Consider the following 22,144-nt stretch of genomic DNA (forward strand, 5'->3'; position numbering starts at 1 on the left):
CTTAATTCTCCCATATTGAACGTATACACGCATCGTATGATTTCTATAAACTTTGCGTGGGTTTCTACACACATACATGAATTTTGCAATCAGTAAACGGATAAATTATCGGAAGAAGAAGCTCTTACTGGTTTGTTTAGTTACTACAGATATTAAAAATGATTTTAATTCTTATTTTTTGAGAAATAAACAAATCGGCGAAACATTAAATTGTATTTTCTTGTAGTTTTTGAAATCGAAAGTAGATCGTCTATGTTTGGCTGCTTTCACGAAACGAAACAACTTTTTTATGAAAAGATTTAAATAAGAGGTAATTTAACCGTAAACTTCAATGTCAGATACTGCCAATTGCTGCAAAATGTCTTCGTATCATCACAATTTGTAAAATATATTGTTGAAACTTGAGAAAAGTGTAATCGTATCCGGATATAATATTTTGGGTAAATATCGAGCTGTGTTATGAAATTGTAACATTCATGTAACATACATGATAGATATTATTGTAACAGAAATGATTCTAGAATTTTTTTTATTACACCTACATATAATCTATGTCAGACTCGTATTCTAGTCCTGAGGCATGATCTGAAAGTAAAAAGATGAAGTGACAGTCATACTTTGGATATTGTAATACTAGAAAGAATTTAGATCGTAACCTTTCTGGAATTTTGACTGGTTTGGATAATTTGCTTACGATTCAGGTTCGCAAAAAAATGAAACCGTCACCCATTCTGCTTTTCATGATGACACATGGCTTGATTTTTGCAGTCAGTAAGGGGATAAATTGTCCCGAGAAAGAGCTCTTACTGATTTGTTTAATTACTACTGATTTTAAAAATAATTTTATTTCTTATTTTTCGAGAAATAAACAAATCGGCGAAACATTAAATTGTATTTTCTTGTAGTTTTTGAAATCGAAAGTAGATCGTCTATGTTAGAGTGCTTTGACGAAACGAAACATTTTTTTTTATGAAATGATTTAAATAATTTAACCGTAAACTTCAATGTCAGATACTGCTAATTGCTGCTAAACTGTCTTCAGATCATCACAATTTGTAAAACATATTGTTGAAACTGGAGATTTTGGCGGTATGAAAGAAAGTGTTATCTACTATATTTGCCGTGAGGAATCTAATATATTTGATCCCGCGATGTCACACCCGGTATGCAAACTCTTTATTCCAACAACCATTCGTTCTTTGATTAACAGCGTTTCACAAACAAGAGGACCACGTCAGCCCTAATTCGATCTCCTGGGTTTTAAATTACGACATGACCATCTCCTGGGCCTTGTGATCGACAGAAATATGATAGAGAGTTAGAGACTGTTGTGGCAGTTTTATTATTTATACTTTAAAAATCGATACATAAAAGTCGTTTATCTAAATATTCCGGTCATCTCGAACACAATTCCCGTCCCGAAAACACTTGCATAAAATATCATTGTAACTAGAATTTCGGATATCTCGAATTAAAATGCTCGACCCCTTGAAATACCGAGTTTCAGCGTATTTGCTAAAAAGATTGATCTAAAAATATTTTTGAAGCAAGGAACCGAACCAAGCAAACAAATGGTTATCTCAGATTGATGGAGTCGTATTTAGTCTTAAGGCTAAGGTATTATTCAAAAATGGTCAGTTCTGCTGAAAAAAAAAACAAAAAAACAACAACAACCGATGAAGCAATATTTTGTCAAAATGAAAGTTACACATTTTACCATTTTGCATTTATTCTTGCATAAAAACTACTTTTTTCACTGGATCCACCCATGTATTAATGGGAGAAAAATCGTGTGCAAACAAGGCAATTCACGTACTGTTAATACCCAATTTTTATTTTTAAAATGCTTTCCCAGGGACGTATATGTATTTCTGCACAGTTTGACATCTGGTATCTGCGTCTTGTTTCTTTCATAAAAACCTCTTTTTGTAGCAGAAAAGATGCAATCTAAACCACAGAATGTTTTGCTGTATCACGTACCAACGCCAAATGCGCTGCCCCCAACAATGTTCGTACTTACTTCTTCTGTTTACTTCCATTTTAGGACTCTTCGTCGTTTCAGTTTTTGTAGCTAACCGTGGATATTTAAGAATCGCGTGCAACTTGTACGATTTTTAGGAATCATATTTATGATTTTGGTAAGTAACAGTCGATATGTTTTTAACTATGACAGTGTAAAACCGAAATCATTACTGATTACACAAATTATTCTTAAAGCGTCGTTGGGCTATATCAGTGCTGAAGTATGGAAATTCATTCTACCAGTCTTTCTTTTTGTGGATTCACTTTCTTTCTTCTAAACAAATATAGAAACTATCTGTAAGGATCTGAGGATAAGTTACTACTCTCTCTGTCAATGCCCTGTCTCTGTCATTTCTTTTTCTTTCCTTGTGAAGATGTTTATCTGATTAATTTGACTTTTAACCCTAACTCAATGAAAGTGTCCATCTTTCAATTTGTATTGTACCATTATCTTTTTAACAGAGTGCTTACCAAAATATACTGACTGAATGGTGAACAGTGTAGATCTTGATCTTACACTGGTCTCAAAGGCAGAATTAGTCGTTTCAAGCATTATAAGTCATTTTTTCTCTACAAAATTTAATGGAGTGTTGGGAGGTCAAAGGTTAGTTTGTGGGGAAAGACGTGTTTTGAAGTTCTCTCTCAATTTTGGAAGAATAAACGTTTTAAGAACAGAATTTGAATTAATTTTCTAACTATCTTAAACGAAAATGGATATATTATACGGTGTTATGTGAAGAAAAAAGGATTTATAAGTCGCGGGAGTGTCTTTAGAGGTTATAGACAAATACACATTTCTGACGTGGTAAAAACCGGTTTTGGCGTGTGGTCAACTATACAGCGGCGGTCAACTATACAGCGGTTTGGGTAAATAGGCAATTTGAGTATATAGTAAATTTGTTTCAATTTGAGCTGAATAGTAAGAATTGAGAAATGTCGAGAAGAGAGAGCGCTAGAGAAAAATGCAAAAGCAAGGACTCAAAAGATGACAATTCTGATCAAAAAGATTCAAAAGACGGTAAAGAGAAAAAGAAAGATAAACCAGACAAACAAACAAAAATTGATTCTTTGCTTACACATATAAAAAGAGAGGACAACGAACCGACAATATCAGATTTAGTTACACTCATTGGTGCGTTAGATATCAAATTTGGAAATCTAGCTTGTAAAGAGTACAATGACCAGTGTCTTAAAAAACTAGTTACAGAAGAATGTGTTAAGTCGAAGCTAAATGACTTAAAGGGGGAAATAAAGCAGGAAATGTAGGAAGAGTTGGATATAGTTCATGAAAAAATGAGGTCCACAAGGGAGAAATTAAAAGCATATGACTCAGAAATCACAGACCTTAAAAACCAACAAAGTGATATTGAAATAAAATTGATTGAAAAAGGTTATGGAAGAAAATGTCAGGCTGAAAGACAAATGAATTTTTCTGACCCAAATATTCAGGTTTTTATAAAACAGATTACACTTCTTTTTAACAAGGAAAAGTTTAGGCAAAGCAATCAATGTCAATGAATAAATTTAATAAAATATGGGGCGGTCATGCATTATTATTTTGAGAAGACAACTAACATAAAAAAGGCATATTATTAATAACATTGTTGTAAAAAAGAAGTCCTATTATCATACACCATTTCCCATTTGACACACTAACCAAAGACTACCTTTGTACCTCTATATATTATAATTTACCATTTATTTTAGATAATAGTGACTTATTACTATACTTGCCAAAAAAACACACTTACAATTTACTTAGAACATTGGAAGGAGTCTGAATATATTAGTTTTGTTTTCTTATGATAAAAGTAAGCAAATTAGAGTATCAGTGCAAGGGAGAGAAACCCTTTAAATACATTACTGAATATGTCTATAAGTTAATTCCCTTGTTTGTATGATGTGATCTTGTGTCTCATTTTCAATTTTCCAAATTGTGGAGTCTTGCCATTTCGAATTTCGTGCAAGGCACGCAATTATTTATCTATCCTGAAATTAAGATGAATATTCTTAAGACTATCCTATATCTATATTCAGAGAAGTATCGGATAGAAGTATGCAAATTGAATAATTGATATAAATGCAGGATATTCTCGTAATTATTCTTAGCTCGTTCATTTATTAACTGTTTTTGTTAAAGTCGCAAAAATGGTTTTGTTTATTTCAACCTTTTTATATTGAATAGTACGATCGAAATTTCTTGCTCACAAGTATATACAGTGCTATATATATTGTTCTCACTTATGTACAATGACATTAATTAAAAAGAAAAATGTTAAGGGACTTGTCCCGTTGATAAAAGGCTAGAAAGCTTGTTTGTATATTGTAAGTGTGGCTGAATCATAAAATGATATAAAAAAATTAATGGAGTGTTTGTAAAAATTGAATGCTGTGTTTGTTTAATGTGTATTTAGTACATTGATCTTCACCCTTTTTCATTATTATATTTTTTATAGAGAAAATCAAATTTAACTGTTAGACTGTTCTCCTCTGGCTGATATCGTACCATACTAATCTGCTATTTTCAACGATCCATTGCCATTATTAGATCAAGCGCAATGTTTTGATAAAATCATCACTGAGAACACAGACCTAGCTAAGATATCTGTCTTAAGACCATTGATCCATAGATCTGTGCAGTCCCTTCTGAGTTAACCATGTTGGTTTTGTATATTTTCTTGTAACTGAATATAGGCTTTATGATCATATGACTGAACAAATCAATAGTAGTGTGTGTTTTATTGATAATGTCATTTACAGTAATTGTTATGTCAATTTAGAATGAATCTGAAACATAGAACGGGTAATATCATTATATGTCAGGAAAAATATATTAAGTAAACAGAAGAAAATTATCTTAAAATTTAATATTTACAATTTAAGTAAATCAGTATGTAATATTTGAAGTTTCAATTACTTCTTACTATAACCTCAATAGAACCAACGTTAACTGTGACGTATCTGAAAGTGCATCACGGAAAAAATATCACTGTCTTACAAGTTATGAAGTGCCCCGTGCCAGACAAGTAAACCTGATGTTGATAATGTTTCTATAGTATATGTTAATAAATAAGTGATTTGATATTGGCCCTGTTATTTGTCTGAAGGCAGTCCCATTGGCCCGATGCTAATACGACTGTCCCGAGGACAAATAACAGGGCCAATATCAAATCACTTATTTATCGACAATTTTATTAAAAATGTATTTACAAGGATTCAAAATTTTAACACTCAATTTATTACTTGCGAATCTATATCATGTTTGGCCCTGTCTAATTAGCCAATCGAATTCCTTAAAATGCGGGCTTTATATCTATATCACTTTTCGGCCCGGGGTCGCTGACTGATATAGATATTGGCACTGTTATAGCGGAGGCTTTTGTATTATTTGACGAGGCAAACGCTGTGTTTAAAGGCTGGTAATAAATAGTTATTGAATAACAGTTTCTATTAAATAACTGAAACAGTAAAGCAAGATTAATAAAATGGTAACACAATATGAGCCGCGCCATGAGAAAACCAACATAGTGTGTTTGCGACCAGCATGGATCCAGACCAGCCTGCACATACGCGCAGTCTGGTCAGGATCCATGCTGTTCGCTTTCAAAGCCTATTGCAATTAGAGAAACCGTTAGCGAACAGCATGGATCCATGCTGGTCGCAAAGCCACTATGTTGGTTTTCCCATGGTGCGGCTCAAATACTGATTCCTCCTTCAATTAACTGTTTACTCTATATTTTCATAAAAATCAGCTCATTTTACCGTCAATCTATTGATTTTAATTAATAATCATATCAATCCGTTTTGGTGATATTTTGTTTTCCTGAGACATTTACTGTAGTACTCATTCATTTTATGCAAACTGGTTAAGCATACCTAGTATGAAGTTACGAACGTACTTTTTCCAGAAAACACTGAGAGATTTTAAGATCAGAAAGTTGTTTAATGTATTGAAATTGATTTAATACGTTACAAATATTTTATAACAATGTTTTTCATTTTGTAACATTCTCTTCAGTAATCATGAATATGCAAATAGTGGTGATGTGGTTAACAAACTGCGTAAGATACTGGGTCATGGTAATTTTCCAACTGTATTTGGTAAAATTATAAAACGTTTTTTTAAAAGAGGTTACGACCCAACTGTTTTGAGGCATACCGCATGTTTAGTGTTCAACCCGTTTATAGTTGGACACTACGCTTCCCTCTTTGATTGTGTCTGACGGAAGAGGGGGAGGACTCTATGATAAACAGTTTTTAAATCCCACTAGGACTGAACTGTTTTGATACCTGTCTTCCGGCCTGTTTCGTCGGGCCCTTAAGGGTGTTTTCTCTTGTTGCTCTGTCTTCTGCAAAGGCATTGAGTATATACGTTTTTGGTTCTTAAGGTTTGCTTTTTATATATTTATACAGGAGCATTTTTGTGTTTTACATGCCATGCCTTTTTGTTTCCATTACGTGTGTTAGAGATTCACCTGGCGGGGATTACTTTTATTTACACTGTCCCGTGTCTTTGGAACATGGTGGGGGTAAGAGTGAGATTGGGTGCGCACAATAAACCGATTTAAGCTCCCCAGTGGTGTTTTTGCCACTGACCGTTCCAAGGCGGTGCCCAACTGTGTTCCTTTATTTGTTCGTTTTGTCCTCGTGTGTTTGCTTTGTATGCGAGTGCGTGTGCGTGTTTGTAGTGTGCATGTCTGCGTGCTGTGGGTTTCGTTTTGGGGAGGCTGCGTTTTTGGAACATGGCATTCCCTGTTTGATACTTTTTTTGTTTTTTTATTAATATACAAACAGTGTTTATAAATAAAAGACTGTATCCAAGCATTCTATTTTGGTACCATTTTTATTAAATGGACAACAATAGCAGCATAAGGTTCTGATATGGTACATTTACTCAAATAGGCGGTCAAACTGACCAGTGACAATTAATATATGATGTTGAACGTTCATAACACTCTGCAAAAACACAATATCTTAGAGTTATTGAAATAGTCAGTTAATTTCCTTTATTTTGTGGAGTATATCACGTCGTACTGAACAGCCTTAATTACCATAATTGAAGAATCAATCAATTTTTATTGATATTTCATATTCACTAGCAGCATTACTTGGAACCATTAAAATAGTTCAACTTGAAAAGAAAAAGAAACACACAAAATATACATAACAGTGCCAACATATCAAACCGTCTAGCTTGGGTTTTGAAGGTAAAGTTTCAGTGTCCGTTTGTTCGGCCGCCTGTAGCAAGAGCAACTACAAACGAAATATTCATTACTACAGTAATGATTAGAAAGACGTAGAAACAAGCTCTGTCTAATATTTGTGCCATAACCATCCATGTGAGTTCAATGCTATTGTCAACGCAAGATTGATCTCTCTTCAGAGTGTCACCTGTGGCGTCATTAAGCTTCTCATTAGATGTTTCACATGTGACGTCATATTGGACGTCATTGAGCTTCTCAGTAGATACGATGCCACCAGTTTCCATTTTTGCTGACACTTTCTTTGGTGAAACTTTGTCATATGACATTGAATTTAAAGCCGACGAATTCCAGCATATCATTTTGGCCGTGCACCTGGTTATTGTAACAACGAATGAGTTCTCTTTTGGTTGGCCTTCTTTGTGGTTCATGATTAGAATAAGAACTGTTATCAAGATGCTAACTGCTGCCAAAATCAGCACAATGCCAAGATACAGACCTGCAAACAAACACAATGTTAGAATTGAAAACGTGACAAAATCATCCCGAAGCAAATAATGATAATGGGGACAAACGCTCCCTGTTTGCTACGAGGAACTGTGTTGCTTGCAGTTTCAGAAAGAACGATCGACTGCAGGTCATTTAACAAGTGAATTAGATGAATGCATGACCGTCTGCTAATATGTATTGAAATTTTATTCTTTTGTTGGTTTGCTTTACCTTCACTTTCTTAAAATTTTGCTTTGTCTATATATCTAGTTTTTTGATGATATTCACGTCCATACATAAACTGTTATATGTTTTCAGTATGAGGAGCGTTCTTTAGGAAATGGTCCCGTAATACTTTTGGGCAATGTACGTCCAAAACGTATTCTCTTATTGTTATTTAGGCACTCTACGACCGCTACGTATTTCATACCAGCAATCAGCCAGAGAATGCCGAAATCACTTACGAAGAAAACATGCTCATTTGGAAATTGCCCAATGTCATTTCATTACGTTAAGGTAATGGACCCGTAAAGTATTTCGATTTTTGTGATTACGTATTCTCCGTATATGACTTCGGCATTATCCGTCTGGGGGCTCATATAAGCTACATAAGCAGCCGGAAAATACCGAAGTAGTATCGGGATATAACGTAATGTCACGTAAATTGCCGATTGTCATTACGGGTCCATTACCTTAAGTTGTGAGCTTTTGTACCGCCCCTTTGTACTTCTTTCCTTTATACTTATACAGTTCAGATAAAAATAACACACTTATTTACTTAAGACTGAAATTGTTATTGAAGTTGGTGGCATGGAATCTGCGACGATGGTCAGAAGAACAGCAAGCGACAAAAAAACCGTGAGAACGTAGGACAGTTTCTCTCCCGAATCAACAGGAACGATAAAAACCAAGGCAGTCATCAGTGATGTCAAAATAATTGGCATCATAACATTCAAGCTGTAAAACTGTGTTCTCCGCCCTGAAGAAAAGAAAGAAATATAGTCGCTCATACTTATGCCAAAAATCATTCTGTGATAGAAATGACGATATCACAAGTAATGACAAAATTATCTACAACTCAGTCAGCGTATACGACATTTATTTGGACGTCAAGATGAATATCAAGCACACATTAATAAATTAGACATACTTAACGGTCATACAAATATTTGAGCTACTTTACCTGCGGTGACAGTTAATGCTTTCAAAAAGTGCCAGTTTGTTTTGTAATTTAACAAATGTACAACAACAATCACTTAAGCCGTTTTGCTCAATAGACGTTGTTGTTCTTACTTAGATGAATCCAGAAATCAAGCTGTGGATACACCCTTACTGTTCCGTCCGGCAGATGTTCTGTTAGATTTTTATCCTCATTTTCTGTATGTGTTATTTCCCATTCACCGTGTTTTCTGAAACATTACTTAAACACGTAAATATATATGTTCAATCAAATAATCCCAGTACAGGAAAGAAAAACGGAAAACGAAATACATTTTGTTATCCAATGAGATTATGTCTATCAATGTAATAATCACATTTGATACCTAATAATTAAGCTTTAATTACGAAATATGGCACGCGCCTAATGACATTAGTTATCAAAGCTACAAAATCCATTAATGACACTAAAATTCAACGTCTCGAACATAATCAGGCTGGTCTGGATCAATGCTAGTCGCAAATGCACTATGTTGTTTTTCACATGGTGCGGCTCATATTTGTTGTTGTTTTTTGTTGTTTTTTTTTTGTTTTTGTCGATTTTTTGTTTTTATTTTCTTTTTATTATTATTATTATTATTTGAAAATGTAGAATAATCACCGACAAGATCAAATTGAAAATCTGGGTTTGACAACTTACTCAAAATCTTCAAGATTAATTTCCTCATATAAGTGGTCAAGCCTAACTTCTTCTATGGTATATGTCCAACTGACGATTTCAATGGCACATTTTTGTTGGTCATACGGGTAGTATGTTATATCCACCTAAAATTGTACTAAATTGATTATACTGAAAACAAAATTTGGCGACCAGATTCAAACATACAGGCTGACTAGTTGTGTCGAAGCACAAGTTCTGAACACCAGATGCAGTATTGTTATGATGATTATTCACCGGTGCTTGGTACGAGAAAGGTTTAACACATTAAATTTCCTCTTTTGAACAGATTTGACCAAACCTTACTTTAATGTTGGATCCCTGCGTTCTATGCTTCCAAAGAAACTTCTAATTGTTTTATTAATAAGAAATAATGTATAGAAAAATACGTATTTAAAAGAAAGAGGTTATACGTCCGTGGAAAAATTTCACAAGCCTTAGGGCTTTTCCCGAGTGAACTTTTCTGGCGACGTATAACCGGTGTATTAATTCAGGTAAATCACGATTTTGCTATACAATCTTTCGATTTTAAAATGCCCTTGATCTAGTAGATAAACTTTATTAGAGCTCTTTCTTGGTCGCAACAAAAACATTGACGTAATCGCACGTTAACATGACGGCATTTATGCGTAAACGTGTTTTAATAGAAACAAGCATATTCGAATTGATTAAGTTTGCATTCTGAGACTGATCTCCAAGTTAAGGTGGTCATGTTTAATATATATACACTGATAAATAACATAAACATACATATGTATGTTCAACAGTCACCGTTGCACAGATGAATAAAATGTACAGAAGTCAATATTAAGCTTGCTAAACACGCCTAAGATTTCTCGTCTTTTAAAAAAGAGCTTAAGAATTAACATTTTTTGTTAATTATGTTTTCAACTTATTTTCTGTATTTAAATGTTTATGAATGTTTAATCAGAACAAATGCATAATCATTTATACGACGTATCGTCCTAGATGTGAATTTGATACACAGTTTTATTTCGAGTGTTAAAGTCAAGTCGGCAAAAAGCTTACATGCAAAGATGTACACAAAAGATAAAAGATAGGGGCAGATATCTACAAATGTAATACAGAAAACAGAAAACAAGCACTAAGCGTCCACGCACCTCACAATGCACAACAAACAACACAGACGGTTCCCAGTCCACCGTACCATCACATTGCAGGCGAAGAAGGAAAGCATCATGTGAAGATATATCTAGATATTGAAAGCTGGAAATTGTAAAAGTTTAAGAATATGAAATTCATATTTTGCGTTTTTACTGCTTTCCAAGTTTGCGCAACTACTAAACCAATTAATTTGCATAAACTCAGTGCAATCCCTCTTATTGGCGTAAGCAAAGAAATGACTGAAAGCGATGTCAAATAAGATTATTACAATATATAGTAGCTTGATCTGGGATGCTATATTCGGCTCAAGTGGGTTTGCCAGTTTGGGTACATGAGGCGCACAACTTAGCAAAATCAATGAGAGCCGAATTAGAAAATCTCAGATCTAGCTAGTTTTGTAATGACCCGTTTAATATATACCTCCACTTTTTTGTTTGTTGGTTTGTTATCAATCCAAATCTACGATGTTAACCGATGTTAAAATAGAACTGAGTGTATAGGTCGACCACATGTTTTAGCCGTGACTAATTTATGCAGGAGAGTTGATTTGCCAAAAAAAGGTAGGAGCATATATGTAATACATAGTAAAGCGGTATAAGTTATCAATGAGTGTAAACGAATGCATGGGCCAAAGATTATGGCGCTGATTTAACAAACCTGCTTTCCGAGGTTCGAGCCTTGGAAAGTTCGCTTTTTGAACATTTTTAAATCGTTTGTATCAATAAACATCGCACTGGAAAATCGTGCAGTTCATTGAATCGATAAGTCAATGAAGTGTTAGCCAGTCTAAAATACATACCTGTTTGTCGTAGTTACCGTGTAATTAAATTAGATTAAATTGAAATAAAAGTAGCAAAATATATTAAAACATAGAAACAATGAAACAAATTAGTCCAACATTTTCATTTAAATACATAAAATGGTTTTTAAAAAGAGTTTTCAAATAGTCTTGACTAAAATAAGATGAAAAATAGTGTATGCTAGAGAAAAATTACGACCGTAATCTGGGCTTGAACTCGCATCTCAAGGTTTGTAGTAATCATTACGCTTAATCGTTGCGCCATTGATATAATCAAGTTCATGGCAAACAACACATACATATCAACTTACTCTATAGTTTTTTTTTCAGCCAGGTATGAACCGAATAACCGACATAACTCAATTGAAAAAGTGTATCATTCCGTTACGGCTCAAAACACGCGGTCGAACTATTTTTTTTGTGTGCTCTATCTATAGAAATGTGTCGGGTCATGCGTAGTAAATGAAATTAGTCCGGCAAAATACAGTACAAAATAAGGATTGTTTCTGCCTGTTCTTATATACGTACTTGTGAAATACAAGCAGTATTTTGACAGAATTTATTTATGTAGATGATAAAAACATTTATTGAGGGATAATCGGTCTGGAACTGTGATACTGAAAGACATTAAATACGCCAGAAATACGCGTACTGAAACTATCTGAAGTGGTGTTTTTGATTACAAGGAATTCCATTTTGTAATAATTCTATCTTGGAAAGGCTTCTCTACTATAAATTTGAAGCAATATATTTTTCTAATAATGATAGAATTATCTTTTTTATTGGCCATTCGATTCCTTTTTATATATAAATTGCAAACATGTGAAATGTCGACAGATTTTATTTATTTTGTTGGGTTTAACTTCGCACCGACACAATTATAGGTCATATGGCGACTTTCCAGCTTTGATGGTGGAGGAAGACCTCAGGTGCCCCTCCGTGCATCATTTCATTACGAGCGGGCATCTGGGTAGAACCACCGGCCTTCCGTAAGCCAGCTGGATTGCTTTCTCACATGAAGAATTCAACGCCCCGAGTGAGGCTCGAACCCACATCGATGACTTGATTTGAAGTCAGCGACCTTAACCACTCGGCCACGGAGGCCCCGAAATGTCGACAGAGGTTGATTTCAGGGTACTGACAGGAATATTTTATGTTAGTAATTTATTAATCCGGTCAGCATATAAGGGGAAAGAAAAAGCTTGTTCAATTAAATTTTGTGTCATATTTTTCGACTTTCATCTTCTAAAACACAAGACATGCAAATATGTATTTCTTCATAACTCAGCCGAATATTAGTAGAGTATAATGCTATTTTCGTGACAAATTTTGAACATATATCTATGCCTAAAATACGAGTTACTAACAACCGCGTGAATGTTGCGTTTTACTGTCTTTCAGTGTGCACTTATAATAACGTCAAAGCGATGCCTATATTGCATAGATAGTCCAATATACTGTGTAGACATACTTCATACAGCTTTGTGCAGTTTTTACCTGACAGTGGGTTGAAATTAGCATCCGGGGCTCCCACTCGACCTCTCCAGTATATTTTACTCTCATTAACAGATCGGTACTCTCTATAGCTCCTAGGTCAGCAAGGCTTTTTAAATGAGATTTTACAATAAATTACGGATATATACGACCTAGTGTATATGTGTAAGTTATTGTTCGATATCTTAAGAGTTGAACTATACATTACCGGGCACATCTAAAACCCTACATTTTATATATTCCATTAAAATATCAACATAAAGATTTTTTTAACTTTTGTAGCTTTTAAGAGCCACCACAAATTAACTGTATTCTTTCGTATTTCCATGGTGGTAATTATACATAGTTTGCATGAAAAATATGAGATATACAAGAATTAAGTTTCAAATTGACAGCGACATATATTCGGCCAAGACAATGTGTTTAATGTCTTAACATTTTATGGAATTAATGTAGCAATGTGTACATAAAACAGTTAAATTTCAATCAAATTTCGTTTCTAGAGTGTAAAACAGTTATTTAGCTTTATTCTTAAAACTATGCTGAAAATTGACTGAATAGGTTTGAAAAAGTAGCGAAAACATATTTATTCAGGAAGGCCCTAAATTGTCCACCTGAGCTATATATTACCTGTATTATAAGGATGATTTACATGAAGTTTTCCGGGTGAAAAAGTAGGTCACTAGGTCGCGGTAGGTCTTTAAGAACAGTGTTACTTCGGGTTTTGCGTCTTTTTCGAAATTTTTAATCTATATAAACAACGATGTCTGCTTGAGGCGGTGCAGTGCACGCAATACCAAACTTTATAGTGCTACTTCGTTGCAATATCATATCGTGGCTATGTGACATAATGCCCCATCCGGCCACATTATCCTCATTCTGGGCTGAGCAGTCCTAGAACTGTCCTCTGAATGTTGAGCGCGAAGCGAGGAAGCTACTAGTATCAGTTTACAATCAACATTGAAATTATTTTGATTATATTTACTTTCAATTAAATGCGTAATCTATATTTAATCCTTAGCCCTTTGGCGGCATCTGATTTTACTTTTGCAACCAGTGCAGACCAAGATCATCCTGCATATCCGGTTAGGCTAATCTTTGTCTGCACTGTTTGCCATTCAGTTAGTATCTCTTTTCGGTGAGCACCCTTTCTAACATTAATGGCACTGTCCAAATTAAAAGACGGACATGTTTATTTTAGAAATTTAGCATGGTAAGAGTGAAATATAAATGTAACTGCATACTTTTATCAAATCTTTGCGATAAAGTACCATGTGAGATGTGTTATTATAAATCGCTACTCACGCATTGTCAACTACAAGTTCCGGTCTCCATATATATTTTGGCTGTGTAAATATGTACTCTATGTCATCTTTGGCTGTCTTGTTCCAAACAATTCTGTCGTCTTTCCATTCCTGTAAGGAATTAAAAGTAGTACTAAGTTTTCTTATATTTTAGTCCTTTGGGATCGAAGAGAATATCCGATTCAAAGAATTCCGGTAAACCAGGCACTAGAGGGCATGAGTATTGTTGGCCATTCCATTACCCCATGAACAGAACCGATCAAACCGAGTTAATCTGTTGTTGAATTGCTTGTATGTGCTTTCTACAAAAGATCTTATTATAGGAAAAAGCAATATTTGATTTATTATTATGTTGTTTAAATGTTCATTCCGTCTCTTATGTTTTCATTAGGCAGTGAAAGAATTTTCAAAATCGGCTCAAAAATGAGAACGTTACCAACATTTGAAAACATGGTTTAAAAAGTTGTCATTTGGTTCCCCTGGCAATGTAAAACAAAATGTCATATTTGATTTCAGTTATAATAATTATTTGAAATGTTTTCCCTTCATTTCGAAAAGAAAAATTCATTTTCAGACTAGAACGAAAGAAGTTATTATGCTTTACATAATGGTATAAATAAACTATTGACACTAATTTCATTGCAAGAGTAACCTTGCTTAATGAATACTTCAACATTGTGTAAATGAAATAATAAACACCAAACAAGATGCCGTCGTGGTAAGCTTTTTCAGTTTATACATAATTCATTTTAGGTCGAATGTGAAGGAAATTATACAACTTATATTAATCACTCTCGACACCCCATTCCTGATGGAATCCATCGCCACGAGGGTATGGGAGAAGAGGCCACTTTCCTTTTTAATGCTGAGCGCCGAGCACGGGAGCTACTGGATCCATTGTTCACGTCTTTAATATGACATTACGGGGTTCAAACCCACGGCCTCCCACACTCGAAGCGGACGCTCTACAACTTGGCGGTATTCTTAAAACCTGGATGAACAGCTGTTACATTAAGCCACTTGTAGCATTTTTCACGTCTTCGGTATGAAACGGTCAGGGAGCGAACCAACGAGTCCCGTATTCGAAGCAGGCGTTCAACCACTAGGCTACCGAGGCGGTTACTAATCCTTAAAAAAGGAATGCATAATCTGCAGTACCTTATTTTATACTATCAAATCCTTGAAGTACTTACAAGTCTCAACCAACCAGCCAATGCGAGTTTCTGTCCCTTTAAATCCTGAAAAAAAATTCATTTTTTGTTATTTTCTCATGCAACATTACATCGTGGGCATCACCAAAACTCAGTACTTGAAGGTAAGAAAATCCTGTTCAAATAACAATGCATTACTTTTTCTGCTACTCATGAAAAAGAATCATAAACTGATGGCAAGACGAATCTGTGCACTTTAGAGTCAAGTAAAATTCCAATGGAAGTTCATCGGCCATAAAGCGGACAGTCTCGTCTATTTATATTAATCAAGACAACACAAATATTGATCATAGGCCGGGGCCTGTAAAGTCTACAATGACCTCTACCCCCGATAATTTTCACATGTACAAAACTGTTTAACATTTCTCATGTACAAAATTGTTTGACAGGGTCATCTGAATTAAAAAATGATCCTACGAAAACAAATCCACCAATAAAAAGTTATAAAATGAAAAAAAGTACCAATTATGGAGCTGAGCCAATCTTTTGCCAAAATATTATGACAATAATAGTTGTCAATTTTCCAGAACATTATGAGAAGGGTTTAAATGGTGCAATTTGATCCCAATAATAATTCTTATCTTATATGGGGCTTTGTTCGAATTAGTTCTTTTAAAGCACTTTGAACTCGATGTGAACTCAACTTTGACATTTATTTTCTTATCTTATAGAACTGATAAGTATTTTATGATAATAGCCTTTGGCAACAGAAACATGATATATATATATAGATAAATATTCTAAAAGGTTATACCTGTCAATACTCGTTAAAATTGTTTTATATGTAATATATGGGGCAGTCACTTTTTTTCCTAACATAGAAATGAAAACTGTAATAAAACCCTGGCTATTAAGACCAGGTATGGCGAACTAGGTATTTCTATATTTTATCATTAAGCATTAATGGGAATAAACTCAATGTTATTCTGGATCACCCACATATATTAATAAAACATAATTATTATATGCATAAAACATTAACTAACAAGAAAATTCGATGAATTGGTATCCCCCGCCAAAGGGCTTGAGGTGAAGAATGGCAAAAATATCTAACTGGCAAAAATTTAAGGATGTTACTAAGAAGCAAATAATTTCATTCGTCAAAATCATTTTAACAGAAAATGAATGCTTTTTATTTTGTAGGGGTGGGGGCAGCTGGGGTAGGGGGGGGGGGTGGGGCAGCTGGGGTGACCAGGTGAGGGTCATAAATTTCACATGTTGATTATAAATATTAATGGAAAATTAAAAATTAAAAAAAAATGGGTGGGGAATGGGGATGCATGATCGGAGTGGTGGGCAAGACTGAGTGGAGAGTGAGGTTGGGGAAAGGTACAACTTTGCATGTTAATAAATTTTCATGGAAGGTTTGAAAAAAAAAGAAATCAATGATTTCTTTTGAGGGGGGGGTGGCGTAGGGGGGAGTGGGTGTGACCAAGGCAAGGCGGTGACCAGGTGTGGGTACAAAACTTCACATGTCTATAATAAATGTTCATGGAAAAGAATGAAAGAAGTTTATTAAAATTCTACCAATTGGTTGGTTTGTTAAGTACAAATCTGTAGATTTTTAAACAATTAAAAGGCAATAACTGTATGGAATATTGACACATTAAAAAAAAAAATATAAACATCATCGAAGTATTGTTGGTTTATATTCATTTCAAGTTTCATGAAATTCTAAATTCTAAAATTCTACCAGCTTGTTACTGAGAAATGGCTGCAGACGTGGATTTTTCATTAAATCAAGGGCAATAACCCTAAGGGAAATTGACCAGTCCAAAAACAAAAACTTAACGCGCATCATCACAGTGTGTTGATGCATGTTTCATGAAATTCTACCAGATAGTTACTGAGAAATGGCTGCGGATGGACATTTTTGTGCATTTTTCATTTAATCAAGGGCAATAACTCTAAGGGAAATTGACCAATGCAAAAAAATAATTGACGGACATCATTGCAGTATATTGATTCATTTCAAGTTCGGACGGACGGACTGACGGACGAACAACGCCATTTCAATACCCCCTCCCTATTTCATCGGCGGGGGATAATTAGTAAAAGTTTTATAAAACGCGTGTGAATTACGACATCTTGTCACTAATTAATTTTCATACACCATTTTCTCCAAATACTAATTTATTCTCCTCAGAGTAGATTTTTTGTAATGATTGAAATTTATCCTTATTTGCTATTGTTTCACGATCCAGTATGTGTACCGAAATATCATTTATGTATGCATACAATTTCCTAATTGATTATAACAGAGAAGCTCAATTGAAATGTTCTCTTTTCTGTCCTATTAACAGAATATTACATTTCGCGCGGTATAATGATTTTTTGTCCTTTAATCAAGCCGTGTTTATAAATCGCGCCCAGTAGCTAATGAAAGTAATTACATGCTTCTATAAAATCTAGAAAATATTCAATACATCAATAAATATTTTACCAGATAAATACAACTGGAAATAATGGTCTTAGTGAAATGTTCATTTCGTTTTTTATGGTTTGATATGTAATTCATTTGCTCGTTCATCCCATTAGTTAATGGTGGCCTGTATTTTGTAACCTCATGCAAGGCATGTTTCCATATTTATCGGTATACTTTCTCCCAATTAATTTGTATATTTGCTTACGTTAGAATTACTGCAATGCATTAAATCACATAACACTGAAGTTTGGGAAGGTCAATACCGGTACTTCTTCAAAGATCTATTAGTTTCAAAAATACGAGTCATGTTTATAGTGTGAGAAGTTTAAAAAATCGTATGTTTGTAAAATATCAAAGGTCGCTTTGTTTAAATATTAAGGTGTGCACTAACATTAATATGATAACCCTACATATATGCTTTGTACCCGCTTAAGTGCAATATTTGTTTGTCTATTAAGTAACACTTACTTGCAAATCTATGAAACATAATTCCTATGATATGATTCATAAATGGTGGAATAGACTAAACTTACATATTCTTGGCATTCGTAAATCATATTTTAACATACAATGTATATAAGTCCCAATTTATATATGCACGACATCTGGAACTTCCACTGTGACATACGTCCCAACTTACCTGTTCCAGGTATCCGTAAATCTGATTGTGGCATATAGTTATATTCTAGCTTACCTATTCCGACATCCGTAAATTCCACTGTGAAATACATTGTATATACTTCATAACTAACGTATTACCAACATTCGTAAACTTCATTGTGACATACAGTTAAATGCTTCCCAACTAACCTATTTCCGACATCCGTAAATTCCACTGTGACATACAGTGTATACTCTTCACAACTTGCCCATTCCCGAAATCCGTAAATTCCACTGTGACAAACAGTGTATATACGTCCCAACTTACATATTCCAGACATCCGTAAATTCCATTGTAACATAGTGTCGTTTCATATTGAATTTATTAAACGAAATAATATAAATGATAAATAAATAATTTTAAATAAATATAAAATAATAATATACGATGCTCTGCTTGGTATTTTATCAATTTTTATTCAGAGAGCTTAATTAGTTCAATTAGAAAGGCACAAATGTAATTTTCTTTTTTCATATGTTAGCCTTCCCTGTCGAAACGTTAAAGATCTTCTTTCTTTTACCATATTATTAAGTCAATTTGACCAACGTCTCCTATACTGTAAACGACGTCGACATCAAAGCTTTATTACACATGTGTATTATCGTGTTAATGTAATGGCTTTTTCATACTCCGGCGACGTCTATGTGCGATAAATATAGTTATATTCGTTCCATCTTATCGTAAATTCCACTGCGATATATAGTGTATGTAAGTCGCAACTTACCAATTCCGTAAGTCACATTGTAATTTTCATTGTAACAATGTCACAAAGCATCTTTTCTCGAAATGCCTAAATTAAACTATGACATACAGTGTATATACGTCACAACTAACAATTTCGTTACATCCGTAAATTACATTGTGACATAGTATTACGGTTTATATTTTTCGCAACCTAGCAATCTATTAATTTCCAAGATCCTCAAACCATATTTTGAAGTGTAGATGAGGTCATTGCATGTTCTCTGCATGGTGTTCTTAATGTCGTATAGACGTATAGCACGTTGACCGTCTCGTGCAATAATCGTGCGAGCATAAGCAAGCCTCCCAGTTTTCCAAATCCTTGCGATGCTCGCACAAGCCTATCCGGGGCCAGTGCGGTACTCGTACGTGGCTCTTGTGAGCTGCTACCAACTTCGAAAAGCCCTGCGAGTTCGTAACGACCTCAGGAGTTCGGTGAAACATTTTCACCCAGTACTAGATTCTTCTACGCGTTCAAAAAATCCGTACGACGCTCGCAAAATTCAAAGATGTCGATACGAACGCCATAAGAGTTTGCCAAGATTCGACTGAAAACCTACTCGTACGGAGCTCGTAGCATTCTTTTCACCAGGGTTTAACAATTCCAACAACCGTAAATCACATAGTAACATACGGTTTACTTACCAATTCATCTATGGCAAGTACATTAAGACCTGCTTTAACGTGCGTTTGTGACTTAGGCCGAGAAACGGGATCATATGAAGCATCAAAAACAGTCTCGGTCCTGATTTCCGTTTCTTTTGCCGCACTGTAGGCTGCATCTGCCACTGAAACAGTAATGGAGACTATGTTTCGCCATATATAGTAAAACTCTTTGAAAAACGACTTGATAGTACAATGAGTTATTGATCCACACACAACTTTGCGGACATACTCGTTAATGTATTTGCAAGACTGTTTTCAACAAATATTTTACTAAAGAAATGTGCGGAGTTTCGCGATATTATATATACAGCACGCTTTTCCATTCAGTTAAAGAATATGAAGATATGGACAAATGTCCAGTAGAGACTACTACGTTCCAAAATTGCATTTCTACCCAAAAAAGAGCCCGTTTTCATCAACGCTTTAAGTCTAAAACTTTTTTTGAAGTGCTAAGATTACTTTTTTGACATATATATGTAAATCTTATACGGATTTAAATTAATATTATTTATTTAATGTCTTCCACAATATGAAAATTGCATATAGAATAAGTATACAGACAAGACAAAGGAACAGTAAAACATGCAAACTTCAAATCATATCAACACATATACAGTATTAAACGATCATTCTGCAAACAAAAGTAGATATCAATGTACATTATATAAAAACAGTCTGTATAAGAGGATCAAAAATGCCTTAAACTGACAAAAATCTAAACATAAATATAAACGTGTATGAGGTTTAGAATGCGAGTATTCCTGTAAAAGTAGGTTAGAAGCCAGCAAAATACTTTCAGATATGCTCGCACAACGAAATTTAACATTATTATGTCTAATTGTTTATGCGAAATTGTGAAATTTACATTGCAACTCTATTCTTTATGTTAATAAATAAAGCAAATAAGACATAGAGTCATGTACATTAAATATATTAAGAGAACTATTGTTCCTTAATAACTGCTTTCTGATTATTTTACGACACATTTATATATATTTTACTTAACTGAGAAGCATACTTGAACTTAATCTAAAAGCAACTTGTATGTAACACTACCATTTAACCACTTGCTGAAACAAAACATATGAGGCCAGAAAGCCAAACAAGTTCTTCTCCTATCAATGCCGCGACCTTCATCTTAAATCCTCTAACACTTCATGCAAAACTTTCAAAATTCTAATAATTTTAGAAAATACCTGTATCGTGCATTCATCTACAACGTCAGTATTAATAAGATCAATCACAATTATTATGGCTTGCTTTGACGGGGTTTGCAAGGTAAATTGTTGGAAAAAGCTCAACCCATAATTGTCTACAATTAGACTCCATAATTTCATAGTGTCGCATATGTTTCCATGACAATGGCAAAGCATGTGAGACAAAAGATCATTTACTTACCTATTGCATTTCAAGCAAGTCTGAGGGAATGTTCGTGAATAGATCTAAATTTAGTCTTAGAACTGTGATGAATACAGCTCTAGGGTATTTAAAGTGCAGTTTGAATATACTGAAGATAAACATTAACTGGCATTAAACATTTTTGGAATTACATACAAGTTTGTCAAAGTTTCAAGTAGCACATTTAAAAAAACAGTAAGCTGAAGAACGTTCAAAACTGCAATACTTTTGAAATGCTGAGATACTTTTTTAAAGTTTTTTTACCTCTATATGCAAATCGTTTACGGATTTAAATGAAACTTTATGGTTAAAGTCGAAGTCAAAATTTCAGACGTAAAATTATGATAAATACAGCTCTAGGTTATTAAAAGAGTAGTTTGAATATACTGATGATTTAAACAGTTGGCATCAATAATTTGTAGCCTCTTGAATTGTAATGTTTCTACTTCTATTTTTGGCTGATTTTGTCTCAATTTCAAGCACCACATTGAAAAGGAATCTGCTACAGAACGTTCTAAACTGTATGCAAAATTTAAAACTGTTATTTCTGTCATTTTTAAGCTATTGGTAAATATGAAATGTGCACAAGTACATTCCGTACACCATATACCGCTGCTTAAACAAACTTGGTCCTGTTTCAAGGGCTTTGAAAGAAGTTTCCATAGCCATTGAAGTGTATGCATTGATCATGATTGATAATTACTTGCAAACTTTTATTCGAGTTATATTAAT

The 22,144-nt window shown here is 34.2% G+C and overlaps 1 protein-coding gene across 1 annotated transcript; it reads right to left on the reverse strand.

Annotated features, from left to right (window-relative positions):
* Positions 1-6,807: 6,807 nt before the first annotated feature.
* On the reverse strand, positions 6,808-22,102 carry LOC128550583 (neuronal acetylcholine receptor subunit alpha-2-like). Its single transcript, XM_053529851.1, has 9 exons — positions 22,039-22,102; positions 19,994-20,136; positions 15,504-15,548; positions 14,312-14,421; positions 13,010-13,115; positions 9,571-9,695; positions 9,006-9,121; positions 8,491-8,691; positions 6,808-7,722 (listed from the first exon to the last, which is right to left on the reverse strand). The coding sequence occupies exons 1-9, from the start codon at positions 22,100-22,102 to the stop codon at positions 7,238-7,240; spliced, it is 1,395 nt and encodes a 464-aa protein (XP_053385826.1). The 3' UTR covers positions 6,808-7,237.
* Positions 22,103-22,144: the final 42 nt, after the last annotated feature.

Source organism: Mercenaria mercenaria, chromosome 18 (genome assembly GCF_021730395.1).
Source record: "Mercenaria mercenaria strain notata chromosome 18, MADL_Memer_1, whole genome shotgun sequence".
NCBI lineage: Eukaryota > Metazoa > Mollusca > Bivalvia > Venerida > Veneridae > Mercenaria > Mercenaria mercenaria.